This window comes from Lactuca sativa, chromosome 4, assembly GCF_002870075.4.
Source record: "Lactuca sativa cultivar Salinas chromosome 4, Lsat_Salinas_v11, whole genome shotgun sequence".
Lineage (NCBI taxonomy): Eukaryota > Viridiplantae > Streptophyta > Magnoliopsida > Asterales > Asteraceae > Lactuca > Lactuca sativa.
In genome coordinates, this window is record NC_056626.2 from 306,054,814 (window position 1) to 306,077,049 (window position 22,236).

General features: G+C 41.7%; 2 protein-coding genes across 5 annotated transcripts in view; one reads left to right on the top strand and one right to left on the bottom strand.

The window, feature by feature from the left end:
- LOC111901526 (F-box/kelch-repeat protein At3g06240) overlaps positions 1–5,079 on the bottom strand; it is a 29,941-nt gene extending 24,862 nt beyond the window's left edge. For 2 of the 4 annotated variants that reach the window (XM_052770609.1, XM_052770608.1), the window contains exon 1: positions 3,893–5,076. In XM_052770609.1, the coding sequence (XP_052626569.1) occupies positions 3,893–4,943 (1,051 nt within the window). In that variant the 5' untranslated portion in view covers positions 4,944–5,076. Of the gene's footprint in view, positions 1–3,695 lie in introns of those variants that run through there. The other 2 variants (XM_052770607.1, XM_023897393.3) reach the window with 2 other exon arrangements.
- A 13,575-nt stretch (positions 5,080–18,654) lies between these two features.
- Positions 18,655–21,553, top strand: LOC111901536 (calcium/calmodulin-regulated receptor-like kinase 2). Its single transcript, XM_023897403.2, has 7 exons — positions 18,655–19,211; positions 19,598–19,695; positions 19,877–20,100; positions 20,197–20,516; positions 20,715–20,820; positions 20,906–20,992; positions 21,293–21,553. The coding sequence occupies exons 1-7, from the start codon at positions 18,730–18,732 to the stop codon at positions 21,389–21,391; spliced, it is 1,416 nt and encodes a 471-aa protein (XP_023753171.2). The 5' UTR covers positions 18,655–18,729; the 3' UTR covers positions 21,392–21,553.
- The last annotated feature ends 683 nt before the right edge of the window (positions 21,554–22,236 follow it).

Sequence of the window (22,236 nt, forward strand, 5' to 3'; positions counted from 1 at the left end):
ATGGATTTTATCACCAAATTGCCGAGGATCGCGAGGGGTGTCGATGCAATTTGGGTGATCGTTGACCAGCTGATGAAGAGCGTTCATTTTCATGCTATCAGCGAGAGCTCTTCCGCAAAGAGACTGGCAGAGATGTATGTGAGAGAAGTGGTATCGCGGCATGGAGTACCGATCTCGATTGTGTCAGATCGAGATGTACGTTTCACTTCCAGATTCTGGAAGAAATTCCATGAGGAGATGGGTACGAGGTTGAATTTCAGCACCGCTTACCACCCATAGACGGACGGACAGAGTGAGCGGACGATTCAGACGCTCGAGGACATGCTTCGAGCATGTGTGTTGGACTTCGGAGGATGTTGGGACACGTACTTACCATTGGCTGAATTTTCCTATAACAACAGCCACCATTCGAGTATTAGTATGCCTCCCTTTGAGTTATTGTATGGGAGGAGGTATCGAACTCCCATCTACTGGGGAGAGGTAGGGCAGCGAGTGATGGGTAGCACTGAAATAGTGCTTCAAGACGACTGAGCAGATACAACAGGTCAGGCAGAGATTGCTGACAGCCCAGAGTCGCCAGAAGAGTTATGCGGACAGGCGACGATCCGAGTTTGAGTTCCAGGTTGGATACTTCCTACTCCTGAAGGTATCTCCTTGGAAACGAGTGATCCGATTCAGGAAGAGGGGAAAGTTGGGGCCCCAGTACATTGGTCCTTTCAGAGTGACCGCGAGGGTGGGCAGAGTAGCGTATCGTTTAGAGCTACCTGCGGAGTTGAGCCAGATACATGATACCTTCCACGTGTCTCAGTTGAGGAAGTGTATAGCCGACGAGTCGGCGGTAGTGCCACTAGAGGATATTCAGGTGGATGCGAGCCTGAATTACGTTGAGAAGCCGATCGCGATCTTGGATCGGAAGATCAAGGCTCTGAGGAACAAGGAGCTGCCCCTGGTTCAGGTCCAGTGGCAACATTGGAGAGGGTCCGAGTTGACTTGGGAGTCGGAGGTGGAGATGCGGGAGTAGCATCCAGAGTTATTTGCAGAGCGAGACTTCGAGGGCGAAGTCTGATTCTAGTGGGGAAGAATTGTAACATCCGGATTTCCAGGTACCATATTTAAATTGTTTATTTTGAGTTATGAGGAGGGACTCGACGAGTTGACGCCTAGACTCGTCGAGTGGGATCGCGATTTGCTGACTCGATTAATGAACAGACTCAACGAGTCGATGGGAGGACTCGACGAGTCCGCGCTGTGGGTGGTAGCCCTAAATCCTCGGGCCTGTGCCCTATTTAAGGGACCTTATGGCCCTCATTTGCGGCTACCAGTCGAGAGAGAGAAACCCTAGTGAGCTTGAGCGTGTGGTGTGAGTAGAAGGACTATTTTGATCCTTGTTGGTGTGGTTTCTGCAAAGAAGAAGGAGATTCCAGCAAAAGAAGGTCAAGGGGGTTCCTATTTTGTGGTTTCAAGCAAGGAAACTCCATCTTTGAGGTATTAAATCGAACCCTTCTTTTGTTTTGGTGTAGAACCCTTGAATCTAGAGTTTTCTGTACCCTTTATTGGCTTGGATATGATGCTTATGATGTCCCTTTGAGTGTTAAACTCTGGATCTGGACCTTGAGAGGTCCAGAGAACCCCAACCTCCCATCTTTATGCTACTCCATTAGAGATATGAACCTAGGTTGCCATTTTAGAGGCTATTGTGCAAAAAGAAGCATATTGGACGTTGCATGAGTGTAAAGGTCGGGCCTTTACGTGATTATCGAGTATGGTAAGGTCAGATCTATAGGTTAGAGAAATAGATCTGACCTCAGAAGGTCATTTGAGTGTTGCCATGGAAGGAACTCGCCGAGTCCACAAGGGGACTCGACGAGTCGAGTCGGGGTTGCCCCGCGATTCATGGCCGGTGGCAACCCGTCGAGTGGAAGGTTCACTCGATGAGTCGAGTGAGACCTTAGAAGGATTCAGGGGACACGCTTGGACTCGGCGAGTCACACGAGTGCACTCGACAAGTCTGGTCAAATTTTGACCGTTGACTACAGTTGACTTTCGTTGACTTTTAGGGTTTGGTCAACACTTGGACTTTGTGGACCATTAGAAGTGTAAAATGTTCTTTTAGCCTTCTGAGAGGACATTGGAAGGGACTAGTCTAGCCTGGAGAGTCGTTATTGATTTGAGATGATTGCTTGTGTTTAGGCGGGGCTAGGTCATTGTTACAAGGTTCAGGGATACCGAGCACGTGAGTTACTAGACAGCATACGAGGTGAGTTTTCTCAGTATACGTTACCTAGAGTGGTATTTATGAGTGACCGGAAGGTCTTATGTGCTAAGAAGAGTATGTGATGTATGTTGATAGATGATATGTGTTATGTTATGTTATGAACAGTATGTTTTGGACCGGAAGGTCATCATGTTATGGACCGGAAGGTCAAAAAGGGTATGGACCGGAAGGTCATTATGTGTAGAACCGGAAGGTCTACCAGGGTTGGGACGGAAGTCCCCTGAGACACATGGGTCGGAAGGTCCCATAAAGATATGGCCTTGAGTGGCGTATGTATTGTATGTGATATTTTGGGGAACTCGCTAAGCTTTGATACTTACAGTGTTAAGTGTTATGTGTTTCAGGTACTACCGAGGATTGCGAGAAGGTGTCGGCATGATCCGTACACACTAGCAGAGGATTATTTTTATGATCTTGGGATATGTTTTTATCATGATGACATTTGTTGAACATGAGATCTGAGAATATTGATATTTTTATATTGTTTGAAAAATGAAAAATTGTTTTAAATTTTTACGTTGTTACAGGCGTACCATCCATGTACGCGGCGCGTATAGGAGTAAGTGGATAGCAGGTTCCATGCATGTACACGCAGCGTACAAGATGGTACGCGTAGCGTACATGTCCAGACTCAAGCAGCGAGTATGCTTAGCGTACAGCTAAGTACGCCCGTGTACTCAGAGAGGATTTTGCAATTTGGGCCAAGGGTTTGGGCCTCCTGGTGGGCTTGGGCTTATGAGTTCTTGTTGGGTCTTCTGGGAACAAGTATCTTGGTTTTGGAAATAGTTATTGGGCTTAGGGTAAGGCCCATAAAGAGATTGGGCCCAATTTGGAAAATTGGGCCATAAATGGGCCATGAAAGATTATTTGGTTTTGGGCCTTTTAGATTGTGGATTTGGGCCTTAGTTTTGGTTTAAACTAGATCATGGGTAAAATGGTCATTTTAACCTAAGTATGGACTTTTAGATACAGTTTGGAACCCAAGTATTAACTAGGTGTTATTTTATATTGATAGCTCGGGGAGTCGTTAGGACAGCAGCAAGGGATTTTTGGTTCATTCAGATTAGCAACGCATTGCGATTAATTAGCAACGTATAACGACAACACAATGGATTTAGCAACAGATTAGCGACATATAAAGGACGATCACACACCTGACACCTCCTCATGGAGGTCAACTTTATTCTCTTCCATTAGATACTTATGTATTTGCTAAAATTTTATCACCATATTATCAAATCGCATCTCAACTTGTTGTTTTATCCCATGTTCTATATAATTCAGATAGTTGTGATTGTATCGATATATGCATCTTCACATTTGGTTATTAATTACCCTTGATTGTGTAAAGGAATGTTAGGAGGAAATGGGTAACTCACAGAAAATAAACAGATGAACTGAAATAACTCAATTAGGGGCCTTACATGCAAATAGGCTTTATTTATTTAGACAAATTCACATTAGAAGTAACAAAAACCAAACAGGTCATAGAATATAGGAATACCACAACATATATATCAAGACAAGAAGATTATAAATTTATTACAGAAAGAAAACTGCAAGTTTATGGTATTTCTCTGATGTATGTAGGTAATACAAGGCTTTCAACATACGTACCTCCAATGGTGAATCTAGTTGGACCCCTTAGGATCCTTACATTTCTGCATACTCTCTCATCAACATTGTATATAATAACTCCATCTTCATCACCCAAAACAATATCCCGATTGCTGTCATCAACTGAACAAATAGGCTTCACATTATCTATATCGACTCCATGGATGGAAACCTTGGTCCAAGACATACCAACTCCATACTCCTCCATCACCCACAAATCATTACCCAGTTGGTTAAAAAGACAAAGCTTCCCACCAATAACAACAAGCTCGTTGAAAACAGCTTTGTAGTTATCAATCGAATCAGGTAATTCAATTTCTTTGAACTTCTCGTTAGCTAAATTAAACGCAATAATGGTTGATGAGTAATTGGGTCGTGTGCTTGTTAACCAGTGAAGGCTCCCATTGACGAGAACCCCACTAACGAGATGGCCCACAGCATGATCATAAGGAGAATTAGGCAATTTCCTCCATGAATTGTTGCTCAGGGTATAGACATTGACGAACATATCGGTGCAATCAGGATTATGCTCGTTGTCGGTGTCCCAGAAAGAAATCGCGATTACTTTGTAATCGTCGGTGGATGAATCGTATCCAAATCCATACATTTCAAAACTCTCACTAATCGGGAGTGCAAAAGGGGAAAGGGGAAGTTTCGAGATCTTACGTGTGGTTGGATTCATGAGATAGAGTATGTCATATTCGTCTATCGCTAAAACAAGCCCGTTGCAAGACCCCAAGATACCTTCCCACCTGATCGAAGGTGGCCGGAAAGTTATTTCATTTCCGGTTGCGGGTATGTCGTCAAATTTGAGATGCGGAACGATTTCGTTGATATCGACTGAGTAGAGGCATTTTGTATCGGAAACGAGAATCAATTTACTGGTTTTATGGTGGCTGTGTTGATGGAGATGGGTTTTGATGAATTGGGGATCGGAAATTAGCGAGCACCATTGTTTTGATACGGATTTGAACCGGCCGAGGGATTTCTCCGGCAGGCGCCGGAGTATTGCTTCGATAATATCCGGCGGAAGATTATTCATTGCAGACATCTACGACAGCTGTGGAGAGGCGAGGTATTTTCTAGGGCTAATGGAGGAGATTCCGACGTTGCCGTTTGAATGGAAACTCTACATATTTTACGTTACAGAGATGATCTCCGGTATAAATTTTTTTGTATTTTCATTTAGGCAATGTAATTAGTATTATCAAAATGAATTCCATTAATTAATTATTTTTATAATTATTTTTTATAATTATTATCATAGCCAAAAAAAAATCAAGATGAGCATTTGCGAAAATCGGTCATATGCAAAAAGTGTGTTCTAATATTTTTTTGAAAAATCAAAATCGACATCGCTTCGGACGTCATTGGCTGCAAAAAAAAAAAAAAAAATAACATGCCCGTGATTTTTTTTCCTTTTTGTTTTTTGAAAAAACATGTATTATCTTGTCATGACTATGAAATTCAGAAACTGTATTACCAAATCAAAATTCATATTGCAAAAATCCGTACATATTAGATTAGAGATTGTTTGTAAAAATAGAGAATTGATGTAGGTTACACCATTTGATATAAACTTTGATATTGAAATTCTTGTACATATAAATTTCACATAAATATACAAATTAGTCATGAAGATGGTTGGATTAGACGACAAACCTAATATCATATCCAACTCCGTACAATGTAATATGTTATACTGATAACGATGAAGGTTATGTAAAGCGTTTAAAGAAGATTATTAAACATATTTCAACTCATATGATTTGTTGGATGAGACATAGCATGTCCAATACAATGTCGCAAATAGATATAAATAGATATGTTGTTGGTGAGAATCGATCTAGTAGTTGAAGAGGGTCCGGTAGCAGAAGAGGAAAAAGACGTGTTGAGAACAGATTCAGCGAAAGAGATAGCAACAATCAAGCATGTATGCATATCTCTCTAAATAATCCTCACAATATTTGTGGATATGTTGCATATAGAACATGGTTACAACAACAATTAAAGTTACAAGTTGTTTATGAAAACAAGTATACGTATTGACAAATTCACTATGTCCGTCATGGATATTATGTACCATATCAATTGCCGGTAACACCATTTCAAATACTAGTTTTATCATATCAAACGGTTGTACCTCCACGTCAAATGCAAGTAGTTCCACATCAAAAGCCAATAGAATGAAATTTTCATTATGTCGAACTAGCAAATTATCCATACTTTGGTATTGATGGTAATGTTAAATGTAACGAAGGTGGCGATGACTTTTTATAGAAATTGATATGCCAACAGATGAAGTTTCTTAATTTAACCAAATCAAATAATAGAAGAAGAAATTGAATGGTTGATTATAGTACAAATTCACACACAAATGCCATTGTTTGGTACGCCAGAAAGACTGTGTTGTCGTGATCCAAGAATATATAACCAGTCCATCGCACAGCCAAAACCCGATTAGTAAATAAGCTACAAATTTACAGCGATAAAAGAGACTATAAATTAACAACGAAAAATAAGCTCTTTAATGCCAACTAAGGAGCTTATTTGTTGTAAATTTATAGCTCCTTTTCGTCGTTGTAAATGGCACTAGGAGTAAAAAGTATAGAGGATGTCTTTTAGTACAAAACTGTTAGATCGACTAAAAAAGGATTCAAACAAGATGTATTGATAGAAATGGCTAATAGAGTGTATTGGCTGTAAACTAAATAATTGTAGTGTTGGGAACTTCTAAGAACCGAATATGGCCTTAGGCGTGTAATAGGTTCCATACCTTGGAGTGGTATCCAAGTAACTTGGATTGGTGTCCATAACTTCCTACGTTTCCTTGTGTTATGAGGAGACAATGATTAGGAAAGTTTGTTTGTTCATTTGTAACGCCCGCAGATCCGGGCTAGTCAATTTAGAGACAATAAGCGTCAAAAATGGATTTGTAATGCCCAGTTCCTAAGAGTACTTAATTGTGAGTCCTCGAGATTTAAGAGAAAGGGTATTTTGGTCATCTTGTGGGAAAAGTGGAAAAGAGGGCCAAATATGAAATTCGGGGACACGCCAAGTACGCCCAGCGTAAGCTGGGTTACGCCCAGTGTAAAGTGTGTAATTGGACGCAGGTGCAAGGTTGAGTACGCCCGGCGTAATAGAGGTACGCCCAGCGTACTCTCAGAGTTCTAAACCCCTAAAATTAGGGTTAGCCACTATATAAGGAACATGTTGGTTCATACCCTAGCCTCCATAAGCTCTCTCTTAACCTCAGAAACCCTAGATAGCCGTTCCACCTCCATTGTTGGGTGTGTTTGGCCTTGGAAAGCTTATTTTGGCAAAGGAGAGGCTAGAAGAAGAAAGAGGAAGTTGTCAAAGAAGGAGTTGAGTGGTTGGAGCTTATAGATCTGGGAAAATATCATCCTTTGGAGCCTATATGAGGTATAAAGCTTCTTGCTTGTCATTTATATTGCAGAGATCTAAGTGTTGTGAAGTTTTGACATCATTCTTGTCCCAAAAGTCCTCATCTTCATGCATGTTTTGAGTAGGTCGAGATTATCTGTCCTTTCAGACCTTTAGAAAGGTCTTGACTGAGAAAAATGAGGTCCCAAGGGTTGTGGTTGTTCCATATGTGAGATATGCGGGTCTTAATGGATTAAGACCTTGGATTTAGAGCTTTATGGACGTCCCAAGTGATAAAGTTTGAGACTTTATGAATCTTAAGCATATTTGGCCTAAGGATCTGAAGTTTGGGCTTAAGAGCTTAAGCCATTAAGAAGTTATGTGGACTTAATGAGCAGCGAAGTTACGCCCCGCCTAGCGGGTCAGTGCCGCGATCCCCAGTTGCGAATTAATGTGTACGCCCCGCGTACCAAGGAGGGTATGCCCAGCGTACTCCCTTTGTTGGGTTTTTCATTTTGGGCCTTAGGGATTGGGTTGTTATTGGGCTGCTGGATTTTGGGTCATGACTGGACATTATGGATAGAGTATTGTGGACCCATTAGTTGTTATGGACCATGGGTCTAGGCCCATTTGGTGAGGTGGGCCCAATTTAGTAAATTGGGCCAATAGTGGGCTTTGCTTCGGACTTTTGGACTTTGGGCCATTAGTAGGCTTGAGAGCTTATCCAGTGTTGGGCCGGAATGAGTTAAGGGTAAATTGGTAAATTTACCCTTGGAAGGGTATTGTGCTTAGCCTAATGATTATCTCTGCTATGATGGCTATTTCAGGATTTTCGGTGAGGCGGTGATTCGGGAATCTGCTTCTTCAGTTCAGAGTTTCGGCAGTGCGAGGTGAGTTACCCTCACTATATCAACAGGGTTTAGCGCACCAAGGTCGGCCCTTTATCGGATTGAGATCCGGGTATTTGTTGTTATGATTATTGCTTTGTTATGGTTGCATCTTGGTAGCTAGGAAGGTATATGCTAGTGACCGGTTAGGTCGGTATCCTGGTTAGGATGATGATATGTTATGTGATCTGCTAGATCGGCTTGTTGACTGTGAATTGTTATATGATTGTATATTTATGTGCACATGGTTGTTGGACTGGGGTTGGGTTGAGGTGGGTCCTGCTTTGTGCTGTAGACCAAGATACCAGGGCGGACCGGTTGTCCCGAAGGCCCAGCAAGCGGTCCGGATATGCTGTAGGCCCAAAGAGGGCGGACCAGACATGCCGAGGCTCGGAGAGTGGACCAGGCCGACTGAAGGCCCGATGCGGGCGGACCAGTCATACTGTAGACTCAGAGAGTAGACCATGTGGATTAAAGGCCCGGAGCGGGCGGACCAATCACACTGCAGACTCAATGTATATGGCTAGACTCGGAGGGTGGACCAGGTGGACTGTTGGCCGGTGTGGCGGACCAGTCACACAGTAGACCCGAAGTACATGGTTGTTCTGTGATTGGATATGATATGGCATGTTATGCGTGTATGGTATATGTGGTTGGTATTTTGGGGGTATCTCACTAAGCTTTCGGGCTTACAGTTGTGGTTTAATGTTTTTTAGGTTCTTCAGGAGACCGTGGCAAGGCAAAGGCGTGATCGTACCGCTCCTCATGGTATGTTGTGATGTGATTCTGGGAATACTCTAAATTATTTATATTGAAAACCTTTTTGTAATAATTTAATGAAATCGGGTTGTTTTGAAAAGTTTAAATTGGTTGAAATTTTTGGTCATTACAAGTTGGTATCAGAGCCTTGGTTTGAGTGAATTGGAGGAACACTCGTGTGACTTCAGTCTCAAATCGAGGAGGGTTTTCAAAAGAGAATTTAAAATGGTTTTCAAAATGGGTAAAGGAGGACGCGGAGGTACGATCAACCGGAGCCAGTAAGTAACCCCAAAATACCATACATGATATTTGTTTTTGAGTTTGATAGACCAGCATGCTAGTGCTAGGCTAGGGATCTTTAGGATTTCATGATAATGTTGCCTGATTTATGATGCCTGTTAGCCTAGGGTTTCCTCGTTGGAGATTTCCAGTGTTCCTCTAGTAGTGAGGGTTGAGCGTTTGTTATGTATGTTTTCACTACGGTGTTGTGGTAGTACTTCATACAAATATGGGTAGGTGTGGAAGGTAGTATAGGCCCGTACTACTGAAAGCACAAGACCCATACGCGTATCAGGGAAACCATGACCTCTAGGGTTGGATTGAGAGTTGGTTCCCGAGATAGTGGGAAGAATCTGAGATCTTGTGGTTTTTTTTAGTATGGTGATTCCGAGGCATGCTGGGAGTGGATCCGGGTCAGGATCCGGAGCAGGAGAGGGAGTTCCAGGCGGGTCAGTACCGTCCGAGGTTGTGGGTCAGATGACCACAGGCGAGTTGGATGCTAGGATTCGTGAGATCCTGCATGATGAGGTTGCTGCGTTGTTCCGGGCCGAGCTGCCGGAACTGTTTGGGTCGATCAAGACCGCCATGGTTGAGTATTTTGATGAGCGCTATGCGGCTCTCACAGAGACGGCTGCCGCGGCGGCTACACCGGCTGTAGCAGCGGCAGGGGGAGGAGTCGGTCGAGGTTTTCAGTATCGAGACTTCGCTAATACGAATCCTCTACCTTCTATGGAGTTCAGGACCCGATTGTTGCTATGAGATGGTTGTCGGACGTGGAGGGGTGTTTTTTCACGTGTTCATGCCCTGCTGATCAGAGGGTGAGGTGTGCTCTGAACCTATTGAGGCTCGGGGCGAAGGATTGGTGGAGATTGACCACGGGGTCATATTCGGATGCGCAGAGGGCTGCGGTTTCATGGGATCCGTTCAGAGAAATGTTCAGCACTCGTTATGTTCCGCGGGTTGAGAGGGAGAGATTGGCTCAGGAGTTCCTTGAGCTGAAGCAGGATTCGGAGTCGTTGACGGAGATCACCAGGATGTTCACTGAGAGGGCGATGTTTTACCCTGAGTTCGCTTCGGAGCAGGCTCAGATGTCCCGATATCTGAGTATGCTCAAGAGAGATATCAGACAGTTTGTGTCTACGCAGAGGTGCGAGACTTTGTTGGAGTTGCAGGAGGCCGCCAGGCGGCGTGAGTTGGAGATTGAGTTGCAGTTGCGTGAGCTGAGGCAGGCTCCGGTGCAGTTGCAGCCGGCGCCGAAACGGTCCAAGACCGTTGATTCTAGGGTGGGAGATCAGAGCAGCCACGCTTGTGGGAAGTGTGGGAAGGGTCACACCAGAGTTTGTAGGTCCGGTGGTGCATGCCGCAAGTGCAGAAAGGAGGGGCACTATGCGAAGGATTTTCGGCAGTCAGCCCCGGTTCGGGATTTGAGGATTTGTTATCATTGTCATCAGGTTGGGCATTTGAGGGTCAACTGTCCACAGCTTGCTGCAGGACCGGTGCAGGCTCCAGCACCGGCCACATTGAGGATCACGGGTGGAGGTCAGGGTGGAGCGGATCCCCCAAGGGCTCAGGGTCGTGCTTATCAGCTTACAGTAGAGGAGGTTAGGGCAGTGCCGGATGCAGCTGCAAGTATGTTTCTTTCTTGATGTTTTGTTATCTTATGCTTATTGTGGAGTATTGTATATCTGCTAGTTTTGTTGTGTGATTTTTGGTATTGTGTTCGTTGTTCCTTGCGGGTTATGGTGTGGTTAAGGGTTTGGTGTTGGGAATGTCATTGGTTATCGTTCATGAGGGGTCTAGTGGGAATTTGGCTTTTAGTCTGAATGTCGGGTATTATCTGCAATCTGAGGAGTGGTTGCTAGAGATCGAGTTTCTTTCGAGCCGAGATGTTTTGTGTTGTTATGTGATTTTGTGAAGGTTGCTCATTCTAGTGGGAATCAGTTCGTGTGTAAGAGTTTGTGTTGTGTAAGGTTGTTGAGGGAGGTCGGTGATGGCGACCGGTGATTGATAGTCAGTGCTATAAGTGGGGGAGAATTGGAAAATTCTCTGGAAGATCGATGAGCATGTGAGGTTGTTTAGCTGCTTGGGATTCAGCAGTGTTTCTGTCAGCTAAGAGCATAGGCTGGTATGAGTAAGTGGCAGGCATGTGGGGCAGGATACAGACCAAGGGTATTTGATTGTAAAGGGCCTGGGATCAGGCCGGGATTGAGTATGTATGATGGAGATAGAGTTCGGAACCCCTAGAGGGCTAGAACAGTATGCATGGGAGGATTTCCCGGAGAGATAACACGGAAGGATGAATGCTAGTTGAGCGGTCCGGGTAGACTGAAGGCCGGTAGGCATACTAGTCAGGCCGAAGGCTCGGAGAATGGTCCAGCCAAGCTGAAGGCCCTGGAGGGCAGTCCAGATTGGCTGAAGGTTCTGAGAGTGGTCCAGATTAGCTGAAGGCCTGGTAAGGCGGTCCAGTCATGCTGAAGACTCTGCAGGTATTATTAGATCGGTTCGAGGAAAATGGATTGAGTATGTCGCGATGTGTTAGCATTAGAAGGTCTGGCCCCGGGTATTTATTTCAATTAGAGGAGATAGTGCATGGACTCGAGAGTCCTTGCGAGCGGATTCAGAGCATGTGTGTTGCATGGATAACGGTTATGCTATAGGGGAGTGGTGTAGCGTTGGGCGAGCACCGTGGCACTTGTCGCAGTGACAAGGCGGCCAAGTGGATTTCCTTGGTAAGGAAAGAGAGATAAGTGTAGCTCCGAGAGGGAGTGTAAATTCACGGAAGTGAAAGCGGCAGTGTAGAGTTATGATTAGAGTGATCCAATTATGGTCATTGAGAAGCGTGATTACGGCAGTGGTATGGAATCACATCCGGATGGGATGTCTGTTGTGGTTGCGGAAGGAATTCCGCGGGTGTAGAGCCAAGAGGCTCGAAAAGGATGGAGGGATGGAGTCTTGTATTCCCATTTTGACTCTGATCAAGGAATTGTGTATGTAGTGGTGATTCATCCTGGGGGATGTTTGGAGGTGTCGTCAGTGTGACGGGTTTTCCCAACCCGAGGGTGCTAGAGCTAGTTCAGCATGTGCATGCGATTGCAAGAGGATAACTCATGGGAGTTGCTCTGAGGCTGAAGAATGTGTCATTCTGTCAGCATGGAGTAAATATTGTTGGACTTGGATCGGGAACCCGGAGGTTCAGGGTTATACCTAGCTCGTAAGAGTCAAGTGATTGTTGTGGTCAGGATCGAGAAAAGTGCCATGGAGGGGTACTCGGTTGGTAAGTGTGGAATCTGATAGGTGTGGTTATCAGAGGGTGAAGCCGGTGGCCGGCTTGAGGCGGTGGTCAGGACACCGCAAGAAAGGAGAAAGTGAGTTTCGGGTTTCGATGGTTGTGTCTTGAGGAACCTGGTCTGGTGAATGCCAGGTGGTGCGTTGCGGGAGAAGTTCTGGAGTAAGGTTGTCACGGCTTCGAGGGCGAAGCCTAATTTAAGTGGGGGAGAATTGTAACGCCCCGTTCCAAAGAGTACTTAATTGTGAGTCCCCGGGATTTAAGAGGAAGGGTATTTTGGTCATCTTGTAGGAAAAGTGGAAAAGAGGGCCAAATATGAAATTTGGGGACACGCCGCGTACGCCCAGCGTAAGTGTGTAATTGGACGCGGGTGCAAGGTTGAGTACGCCCGGCGTAATAGAGGTACGCCCAACGTACTCTCAGAGTTCTAAAACCCTAAAATTAGGGTCAGCCACTATATAAGGAACATGTTGGTTCATACCCTAGCCTCCATAAGCTCTCTCTTAACCTCAGAAACCCTAGATAGTCGTTCCACCTCCATTGTTGGGTGTGTTTGGCCTTGAAAAGCTTATTTTGGCAAAGGAGAGGGTAGAAGAAGAAAGAGGAAGTTGTCAAAGAAGGAGTTGAGTGGTTGGAGCTTATAGATCTGGGAAGATATCATCCTTTGGAGCCTATATGAGGTATAAAGCTTCTTGCTTGTCATTTATATTGCATAGATCTAAGTGTTGTGAAGTTTTGACATCATTCTTTTCCCAAAAGTCCTCATCTTGATGCATGTTTTGAGTTGGTCGAGATTATCTATCCTTTCAGACCTTTTGAGATGTCTTGAGTGAGAAAAATGAGCTCCTAAGGGCTATGGTTGTTCCATATGTGAGATATATGGGTCTTAATGGATTAAGACCTTGGATTAAGAGCTTTATGGATGTCCCAAGTGATAAAGTTTGATACTTTATGAATCTTAGGCATATTTGGCCTAAGGATCTGAAGTTTGGGCTTAAGAGCTTAAGCCATTAAGAAGTTATGTGGACTTAATGAGCAGCGAAGTTACGCCCCGCGTAGCGGGTCAGTGCCCCGATCCCCAATTGTGAATCAGTGTGTATGCCCCGCGTACCAAGGAGGGTACGCCCAGCGTACTCCCTCTGTTGGGTTTTTCATTTTGAGCCTTAGGGATTGGGCTGTTATTGGGCTGCTGGATTTTGGGCGATGACTGGACATTATGGATAGAGTATTGTGGACCCATTAGTTGTTATGGACCATGGGTCTAGGCCTATTTGGTGAGGTGGGCCCAATTTAGTAAATTGGGCCAATAGTGGGCTTTGCTTCAGACTTTTGGACTTTGGGTCATTAGTGGGCTTGAGAGCTTATCTAGTGTTGGGCCGGAATGAGTGAAGGGTAAATTGGTCAATTTACCCTTGGAAGGGTATTGTGCTTAGCCTAATGATTATTTGTGCTATGATGGCTAGTTCGGGATTTTCGGTGAGGCGGTGATTCGAGAATCTGCTTCTTTTGTACAGAGTTTCAGCAGTGTGACGTGAGTTATCCTTACTATATCAATAGGGTCTAAGGCACCAAGGCCGGCCCTTTATCGGATTGAGATCCGGGTATTTGTTGTTATGATTATTGCTTTGTTATGGTTGCATCCTGGTAGCTAGGATGGTATATGCTAGTGACCGGTTAGGTCGATATCCTGGTTAGGATGATGATATGTTATGTGATCTGCTAGATCGGCTTGTTGATTGTGAATTGTTATATGATTGTATGTTTATGTGCACATGGTTGTTGGACTGGGGTTGGGTTGAGGTGGGTCCTGCTTTGTGCTGTAGGCCAAGATACCCAGGGCAGACCGGTTGTCCCGAAGGCCCAGCGAGCGGTCCAGATATGCTGTAGGCCCCAAGAGGGCGGACCAGACGTGCCGAGGCTCGGAGAGTGGACCAGGCCGACTGAAGGCCCGGTGCGGGCGGACCAGTCATACTGTAGACTCAGAGAGTGGACCAGGTGGATTGAAGGCCCAGAGCGGGCAGACCAATCACATTGCAGACTCGATGTATATGGCTAGACTCGGAGGGTGGACCAGGTGGACTGTTGGCCGGTGCGGCGGACCAGTCACACAGTAGACCCGAAGTGCATGGCTGTTCTGTGATCGGATATGATATGGCATGTTATGCGTGTATGGTCTATGTGGTTGGTATTTTGGGGGTATCTCACTAAGATTTCGGGCTTACAGTTGTGGTTTAATGTTTTTCAGGTTCTTCAGGAGACCGTGGCAAGGCAAAGGCGTGATCGTACCGCTCCTCATGTTATGTTGTGATGTGATTCTGGGAATACTCTAAATTAATTGTATTGAAAACCTTTTTGTAATAATTTAATGAAATCAAGTTGTTTTTGAAAAGTTTAAATTGGTTGAAATTTTTGGTCGTTATAGGATTTTTGATGGAAGGTTATTTAGAATGAATAATCTTAACTATGTTGTAGTATATGTCACAAAGGATCCGTACATATAAAGAACGCTGAAATCCGAGTTATAACAAAAAAAGTTATGACATGTCGAAGTTTCGCGACAAAACCGGCACCGCATTGTCTGACGTAAAAAGTGAATTTTTGATAAACTACTTTTTAGCCTTAGATATCTAAATGAAAGTTGTAGTATACGTTAAACCGAGAGCATGCATAAAAAAAACTCCCAAATTTGACTTCGTATCAGGAAATTATGATTTTTCTATGATTTGGCATAACAATGCACAAACTGGAATTCGAATTTTAGATCAATTGATTTTTGGCCAATGCAACCTAAATGAGAATTGAAGACCTCATTAATAGGAGCTCAACGATAAAAAGACAGACGAAAACGGAGTCCGTATGTAGAAGTTATGAATTTTATGAAGTCATGTAATAGTATAATCTTCTCATACTGTTAAATTTAAAATCGGTCGAGAATTAGCCGATGGAGTCAAAAGGAAACTTGTAGATCTTGTCATTAACTACGCGCGTGTATATAGAACGTCGAAAACGAATCTCGTATGCGGAAGTTATGCATTTTTAAAGATGAGTTGTTTTACCTACGTCATGCGCCACATGTCAGCACCAGGCTTCACTTTGGTGCCTATGCAAAGCTCACGACGTGAGAGCCAAGCCTCACGGCATGAGAAGCTCCAGACAACCTATAAATGGAGGCATAGAACACCCCCAAAACTCACACCTTTCATAGTCATTCTCTCCCATTACCCCTAAACCCTCTCCCCCTTCCTTATAACCTCTTAGGTGTTAGAGATGAGTCCCGGAGTGCTAGAATTAGACAAACATAGATCCAAGGTTTATTAGGGTTGCATGTACACTTACGAACTGTTGGAATGCTCAAAACCCATCAGAAGTTTCACGAGGAGTTGAGTACTCGATTGCTTTTTAGTATTGCTTATCACCCATAGACTGATGGTCAACGTGATCAGATCATCCATAATCTTAAGGATATGCTTTGTGTATGTGTGTTGGATTTTGGTGGCAGTTTTGATATTTACTTTGTTTTAGTTGAGTTCTCCTAAAATAACAACTAATAAACTATCACAACAACACTGATATGCCTCCCTTTGAGTTGCTTTATGGAAGAAAGTGTACGACCCTGGTTTTTTGGGGTGAGGTTGGTCAACGAGTGATGCGGAGCATTGAGGTAGTGCTTAAGACTATGAAGTTGCTACAACAGGTTCATGGTAGACTATAGATTGCAAAGAGTAGACATAAGAGTTACATTGGTCAACGTTATTCCGATCTCGATTTTAGGGTTAGGGATTTAGTGCTACTGAAGGTGTCACCATAGAAATATGTCAGATTGTTCCAGAAGCAGGCCAAGTTGGGCCCTCAATATATCAGTCCTTTTAGTGTTATTGACCCGGTAGGGAAGGTCGCTTATCGGTTGGATCTTCCTGTGAGCTTAGTTAGACCCGCAACACCTTTCATGTTTATTCATTGTGAAAGTGTTTAGCTTATGATTTCATAGTGGTACCCTTCGATGAAATTCTGATTGATGATTTTACAACATTTTTAATAGCCACGATGTGGCAATGTTTTGACTATGACGTTGTGGCATCCCATATTTAAAGCCTAATTTTCTGGCCTTAAGGCCTTATCTAAAGGATGTGATGGCTAGGGTTTGCGCACCATTAGCCTCCATCACTCCTCTTGTGCTTAGATCAAAACCATAGCCACCTTTCAAGCTCTTAAGCATATTTTGGTTGATTTGGTGACATTTGAAGAAGAAAAAAGAGGATTTCTAGTCCATGGATCTAGCAACCATCTCATCTCCACCTTTGTGATCATTTTCTAGACCATTGTAAGTCTTCAAGTCTTAATATTTATGGTTTATTTCCTATTGATCTAACAAAATATGCATATTATGACCCATTGCTAAAGTTTTAACGGATGGGTGTCACAAAGTTAGCTACTTTATAATTCATCAAGGTCCCTAGACTGTTTTACCTTTAGGATCTTGAAGTTGAAAGTGTTTTGGAAATCATGCATTAGATTTAAGTCAATTTCTTTTCCGTTGACCTAGTTTGAGTGAAGGACATGCATGGATCATGCATATGTGTAAAGTTTGGATTTTTATTAACCTTTAAAGCCCCAAGAAGCCTTGTGGAAAGTTTGATAAAGGAGCGTAATGAAATTAGAGCTAAATTCATTAAGTTGTCTTAGTGTAGAAACCACAATGTGACATGATGCTCACCACGATTTAATGAAGGAGGTCTTCACATTTTTTTTTTGTCATATTGTTGTCACAACGTGGTGGTGGAGTTGGTCGCGACTGTTTGAATTGCCACATTGTGGCCACGATGTGGTGACCGTTGACATTTGACTTTTTGACCTAATGATTTTTGGTCAATTTCTAGTTTTGGAGGGGAGACTGAGGTTTGACGTTGAATGTTTCATTAGGTGGTGTATAGTACCATTATACTGTGTGAGAGCTTTAGTACTTTCGACTGCTGTGTGAGGCGAGTCTTCTCACTATACGATGTTAAATGCTAGACTGTCTTTGTGATTGTGCATGAAAGACTATGGTTGGATAACAACATTGTATGAAAGATTGTGTTTGGATCACAACACTCGTTGAAAAGCTATGGTTTGATCAACACTTGTATGAAAGACCATAGCTGGACCATAGCGGGAAAGACTACAACTGGGTTGTAGCAAGGAAGTGACTATAAGACTATGGTTGGATCATAACATTCATATGGGTTGAAATATAACCCTAGGGATGAGCCCAGTTTTATTTATGATATGTGGTATTTTGGGAAAAATACTAAGCTTTGTGCTTACAGTTTAATGTTTAAATGTTTCAGGTACTCCTGGTTCTAAATGGTAGGACCCGACTTGATTGCATTGCATTTACCGGTGTTTTTCCACATTATATGTTTTATGGTTTTACACGGATGTTTTGAAAAATACTTTTATACGCTGACTATATTATAGATGAATGAATTGTTTTGGTTGTTGAAAAATGAAAATTTTACTTTGTATTTTTTAGAAGTTACAAGATTGGACATCTAAGGTGCTGTTTGTTTTAAAAAAAAACCTTTTCTGACCTCTTATTGATGCGCCGCGTAGCACTTGATCATTCGCAGCTGTTTGTTTTTCAGAAGACTTCTGACTTAAAAACTGTTGCGCGTGTGCTGCGTGGCGCAACAGTAGACCATCTGCTTCAAACCTTTTCACACCTAACTTTAACTTACTGTAGTAGCCTGCAGATGTTAAAAAAGATACATATTTTTTATTATATGTTTCAGTCGTTTGGTCCACCTCTTCTGCTACAGAGGGTTGCAGAGGTGGTCTGCAGACTTCAAACATTTTTGCTTCGAAATAACAAACAACACCTAAGTTGTAATCCGGACAAATGTCTGCTAGCTTGATGATATTAGCTTCTAACAACTAACGAACTAGTTTAAAAAAAAATTACCCAATAAAATCCTAAAATATTATTTTCCGAAATTTCAACGAAATCATAAAAGTGTCTGTTGTATTCGTAAACTAAATTATGATACTAACATTTAACAATTAACAACTTTAACAACTGAAGGAGAGGTTAAAAAAAAGCCTGCAAAATCTTAAAATATTATTTTCTGAAACTTCAACGAAATCATAGATGTGTCTATGTTGTTAATTCCAGCGTTGTATCGTCTAAATCAACAACCTAATACATATATTATATGTATACCACTTTTGATGTGTGAATCTGTACATAGGGCAATACGAAAGCCATGGACCTGAATGGAGACAAGTCATTGTCGTCGTCTTCACCCTGTTATCGATGGAAACATGACGTGTTCTTAAATTTCAGAGGTGTAGACACTCGTAAGAACTTTGTATCGCATCTCTATGCTGCACTCATCGGACAAAGAATCAAAGTTTTTAAGGATGAGAAGACCATCCGAATTGGAAGAAACATTTTCTTATCTATTTCAAAAGCCATAGAGGAATCGAGAATCTCGGTTGTCGTTTTATCCGAAAACTACGGAGAGTCAGTTAACTGCTTAACGGAACTCGAGAAAATTTTTGAGTGCAAACGGTCAATGGGCCGGTACGTTATTCCGGTGTTCTATCATGTTCAACCATCGGAGGTAAAGCACCAAAGTGGTTGCTTCGGGGATGGATTTGCAGTTCATGGAAATCATATGAAGCTATCAATATGGAGAAATGCCCTCATTCAGGCTACAAATATTGCCGGAATAGAAGTACACGGGTAACATTATTTCTCTCTAATAATTAAAATATTTGTGTATTCTGATTAGAGATTAGAGACTTTTACAATTTGTCTCTACAATATATTAAGCAAACTGAAAATTTAAATTTTTTTTGGTCACTCATATCAAATCATGGATGCCATGCATTTAATCAATCCGTTGACATTTTATTTGGACAGGTAATAGTTAGTCATTTTCAAAAGGATATATCTCTTCCTTAATTTGAGATTTCTATAAGTTCAAGATCAAATAATGAGCTTTTAGTTAACTCGATTGGTAATCATTGATTCATCCAGAATTATAGCCTCAGAAGCATTTTGGGTGATGAATCATATGGAAATTAAAATTTCTTTGAATCATATTGATGTTTGCACAAAATGTGCAGGAATGAATCAGATTGCATAGAAAGAATTGTTGAAACTGTTATGAGAGAGTTGGGTCCAAGAAGGTTCCCTCTCCGCTCATTGTTACCAAAAGCATCGGGTAAATTGTACACATCTCTCTTTGAATGTCCATGGCCCACATACCACACTAAAATCACCAAATCTTTAATTTTAAGATGCGTAAATGTGTAGCTAAGAATAAATGTTTAAAATTACCAAATCTTTAATTTTAATGTCCCTTTGTATTAAGTTATTGACGATATTTACATTTGTTGCAATAGCGTATTGGTGTTCATTAAACTCTCTTATGGCCAATCGGCACACTTGGGTTCCACAAGCTGATACCGCAGGAAACGTATCTACTAATCATAAAAAGAAACGTAATAAAGAAACTACCGAAGTTTATGATCCATTAAACAAAAGCGTTCATATCGGAAGCTTGAATAAAGACGTTGTTGTCATAAGAGAAATTAATCCGGAATCCGAATCAAGTTTTTTGGAAGAAGTAAGTTAAAGTTGGAAATTATATATTGTATTTGTTTTTTTTTTCCTGCAATTGAATTGTATATAATTTAATCATATGTATATATTTTTCATCAAGCTGTTTGTACGTTCAAGAATGAAGCATGCAAATGTGGCTAAGCTCTTTGGTTATTGTATAAGAGACAATCGTCGTTTCTTGGTTGAAGAACATTGGACACAGGGAACGCTACACCAAATTTTGCATGATGATGCAGGAAATTCTGTGATTAGTTGGACACAAAGGGTAACAATTGCATATGACGTGGCAAAGGGATTAGAGTATTTGCATTATCAAAACCTATTTGCGCACATTGATTCCAGCAACGTGCTTTTGTTTGATAACTTTAATGCAAAGATTTCAACCGGTTCATCAGCAAGTGAAAGTTATTGGGCTCCAGAGTAAGCCAAGTTTTTGGCTACATTCTTTTTTCTGACTTGGCCCAATTAATGAACGTAAACGAAAATTCTTATGTGAAAAGAATTAGCTACAATTTTTTTTAGTTGTTGTTTGAATAGTGGTGTCCCAAAAGCTTCTTGTTCTATCTATTTCTTGGTTGCAATATTGGTATTGCTAGCTAACGTGTTCTTATGTGGTAGATATAAGGGAAGAGAGCTCACAATGAAAGGGAACGTGTATAGCTTCGGGGTTCTTCTATTTGAGCTTCTTACTGGAAACAAGCCATCCAAAGGAATCGTCAACTCAGTAAGAGATTAAGAGTCTGGTTGATTTTTGTTGACTTATTGTCGTTTCTGCTAAACCTATGTATCTTATGGCTTCTGTCAAATAGGTCTTGCCAGCTGGAAAAATAGACAACATCGGATCATTAGTGGACCTAAAGCTTAATGGAAAATATACGTCACGTGAAGCTAAAAAGGTTTTTCCTTTTCCTATTTTTGAAAGTGTATTGCTAAACCTCCCTAGGGTATTGCCTATTGTTATTTGAAATGGAAGTTCCTTAGCTAATATCATGAAAAAAAGGCTTGTGGCTTTCTCTTTTGGCACATGGTTTTCTCGTTAAAATTATTTTGCAGCATTGGCTTCTTTGAGGAAATAAAGAGTAGAACCCAACATGGGTCCATTTTTAATGATATATCACAACACATGAACCCTTTTTCTCTTCATTACTCAATATTAGATTCGATCATTGATTATTTTTCTTCTGACTGTTGTGTAGTTGGCATTCACAATGTTATTGGCTACAATGGATCAACCGAGTGATCGGCCAGACATGAACACTATTGTTGAGTACTTTAAGAAGTTATTAGCAGTATAGTAAGCTAATTCATCTTCATTATCAGATCAAATGAACAGACACTAAGCAAACTGATTGAAATTAGCTCCCATAGAAGAAGGAAGTTGTAAATCGTTGATTCTTGTGTTGTACATCTTTTAATGGGAAGGAAATTGATATAATAAAATTTAAGTAATTGTCTCAACTAATCAACTACAGAATATACTAATTGCTTGAAGAGACTTTGCTGACATGGCTCGTTACAGTAAATCTAGCCAAGTTCGTCTGTGAACCGATTGGCTTAACTTCATGTTTGGACTGACCAAGAACCTAGTTAAACTAATTGTACTGACTTGAGCTGTAACGTCTCATTTTCATAAATAATTTCTGTTTTTAATTAAGGCAAAAACTTCATTTTCATGAAACCCATGTTAAGAAACACTCATTTGTTCCAAAATGCAATTCCTTGAAAATCTGAGTAATGTAATAAATGTGTAATCTCCAGTGTTACTGATGAGTGTGTACAGTCATGTTTTTGCCTTCCCATGATCAATAACTGATACCTAAAAAACATTTTATTCCACAACTTTAAAACTAAACTTAGTAAGTTCCCCAAAATATCATATCCAACACAACATAATAATCAGTTATGAGTTATCGCAAACTGTGAGACTATCAACAGTCATGAGGATTATCAGTGGTCCAAAATATCACATACAACACGACAAAATAAATAGCTATGAGTTATTAGCAACCCTGTTTGTGACAACCCGAAAATTCTTTCAATTATTGTAACTCGTTCCGTTAATAAATTCGTCGTTTTCGAATTATTTCCGTTTTTGTTATTAAATTCAGTCATAATATTTGGGTTGTTTATTATGACTTAA

What these genes read in the sequence shown, in the direction of transcription:
- LOC111901536 (XM_023897403.2), top strand. Translation starts at nt 18,730, where the DNA reads ATGGACCTGAATGGAGACAAGTCATTGTCGTCGTCTTCACCCTGTTAT. An exon ending in ATTGTTACCAAAAGCATCGG is followed by an intron (nt 19,696 to 19,876) that starts GTAAATTGTACA and finishes TTGTTGCAATAG; the next exon opens with CGTATTGGTGTTCATTAAAC. An exon ending in CGTCACGTGAAGCTAAAAAG is followed by an intron (nt 20,993 to 21,292) that starts GTTTTTCCTTTT and finishes ACTGTTGTGTAG; the next exon opens with TTGGCATTCACAATGTTATT.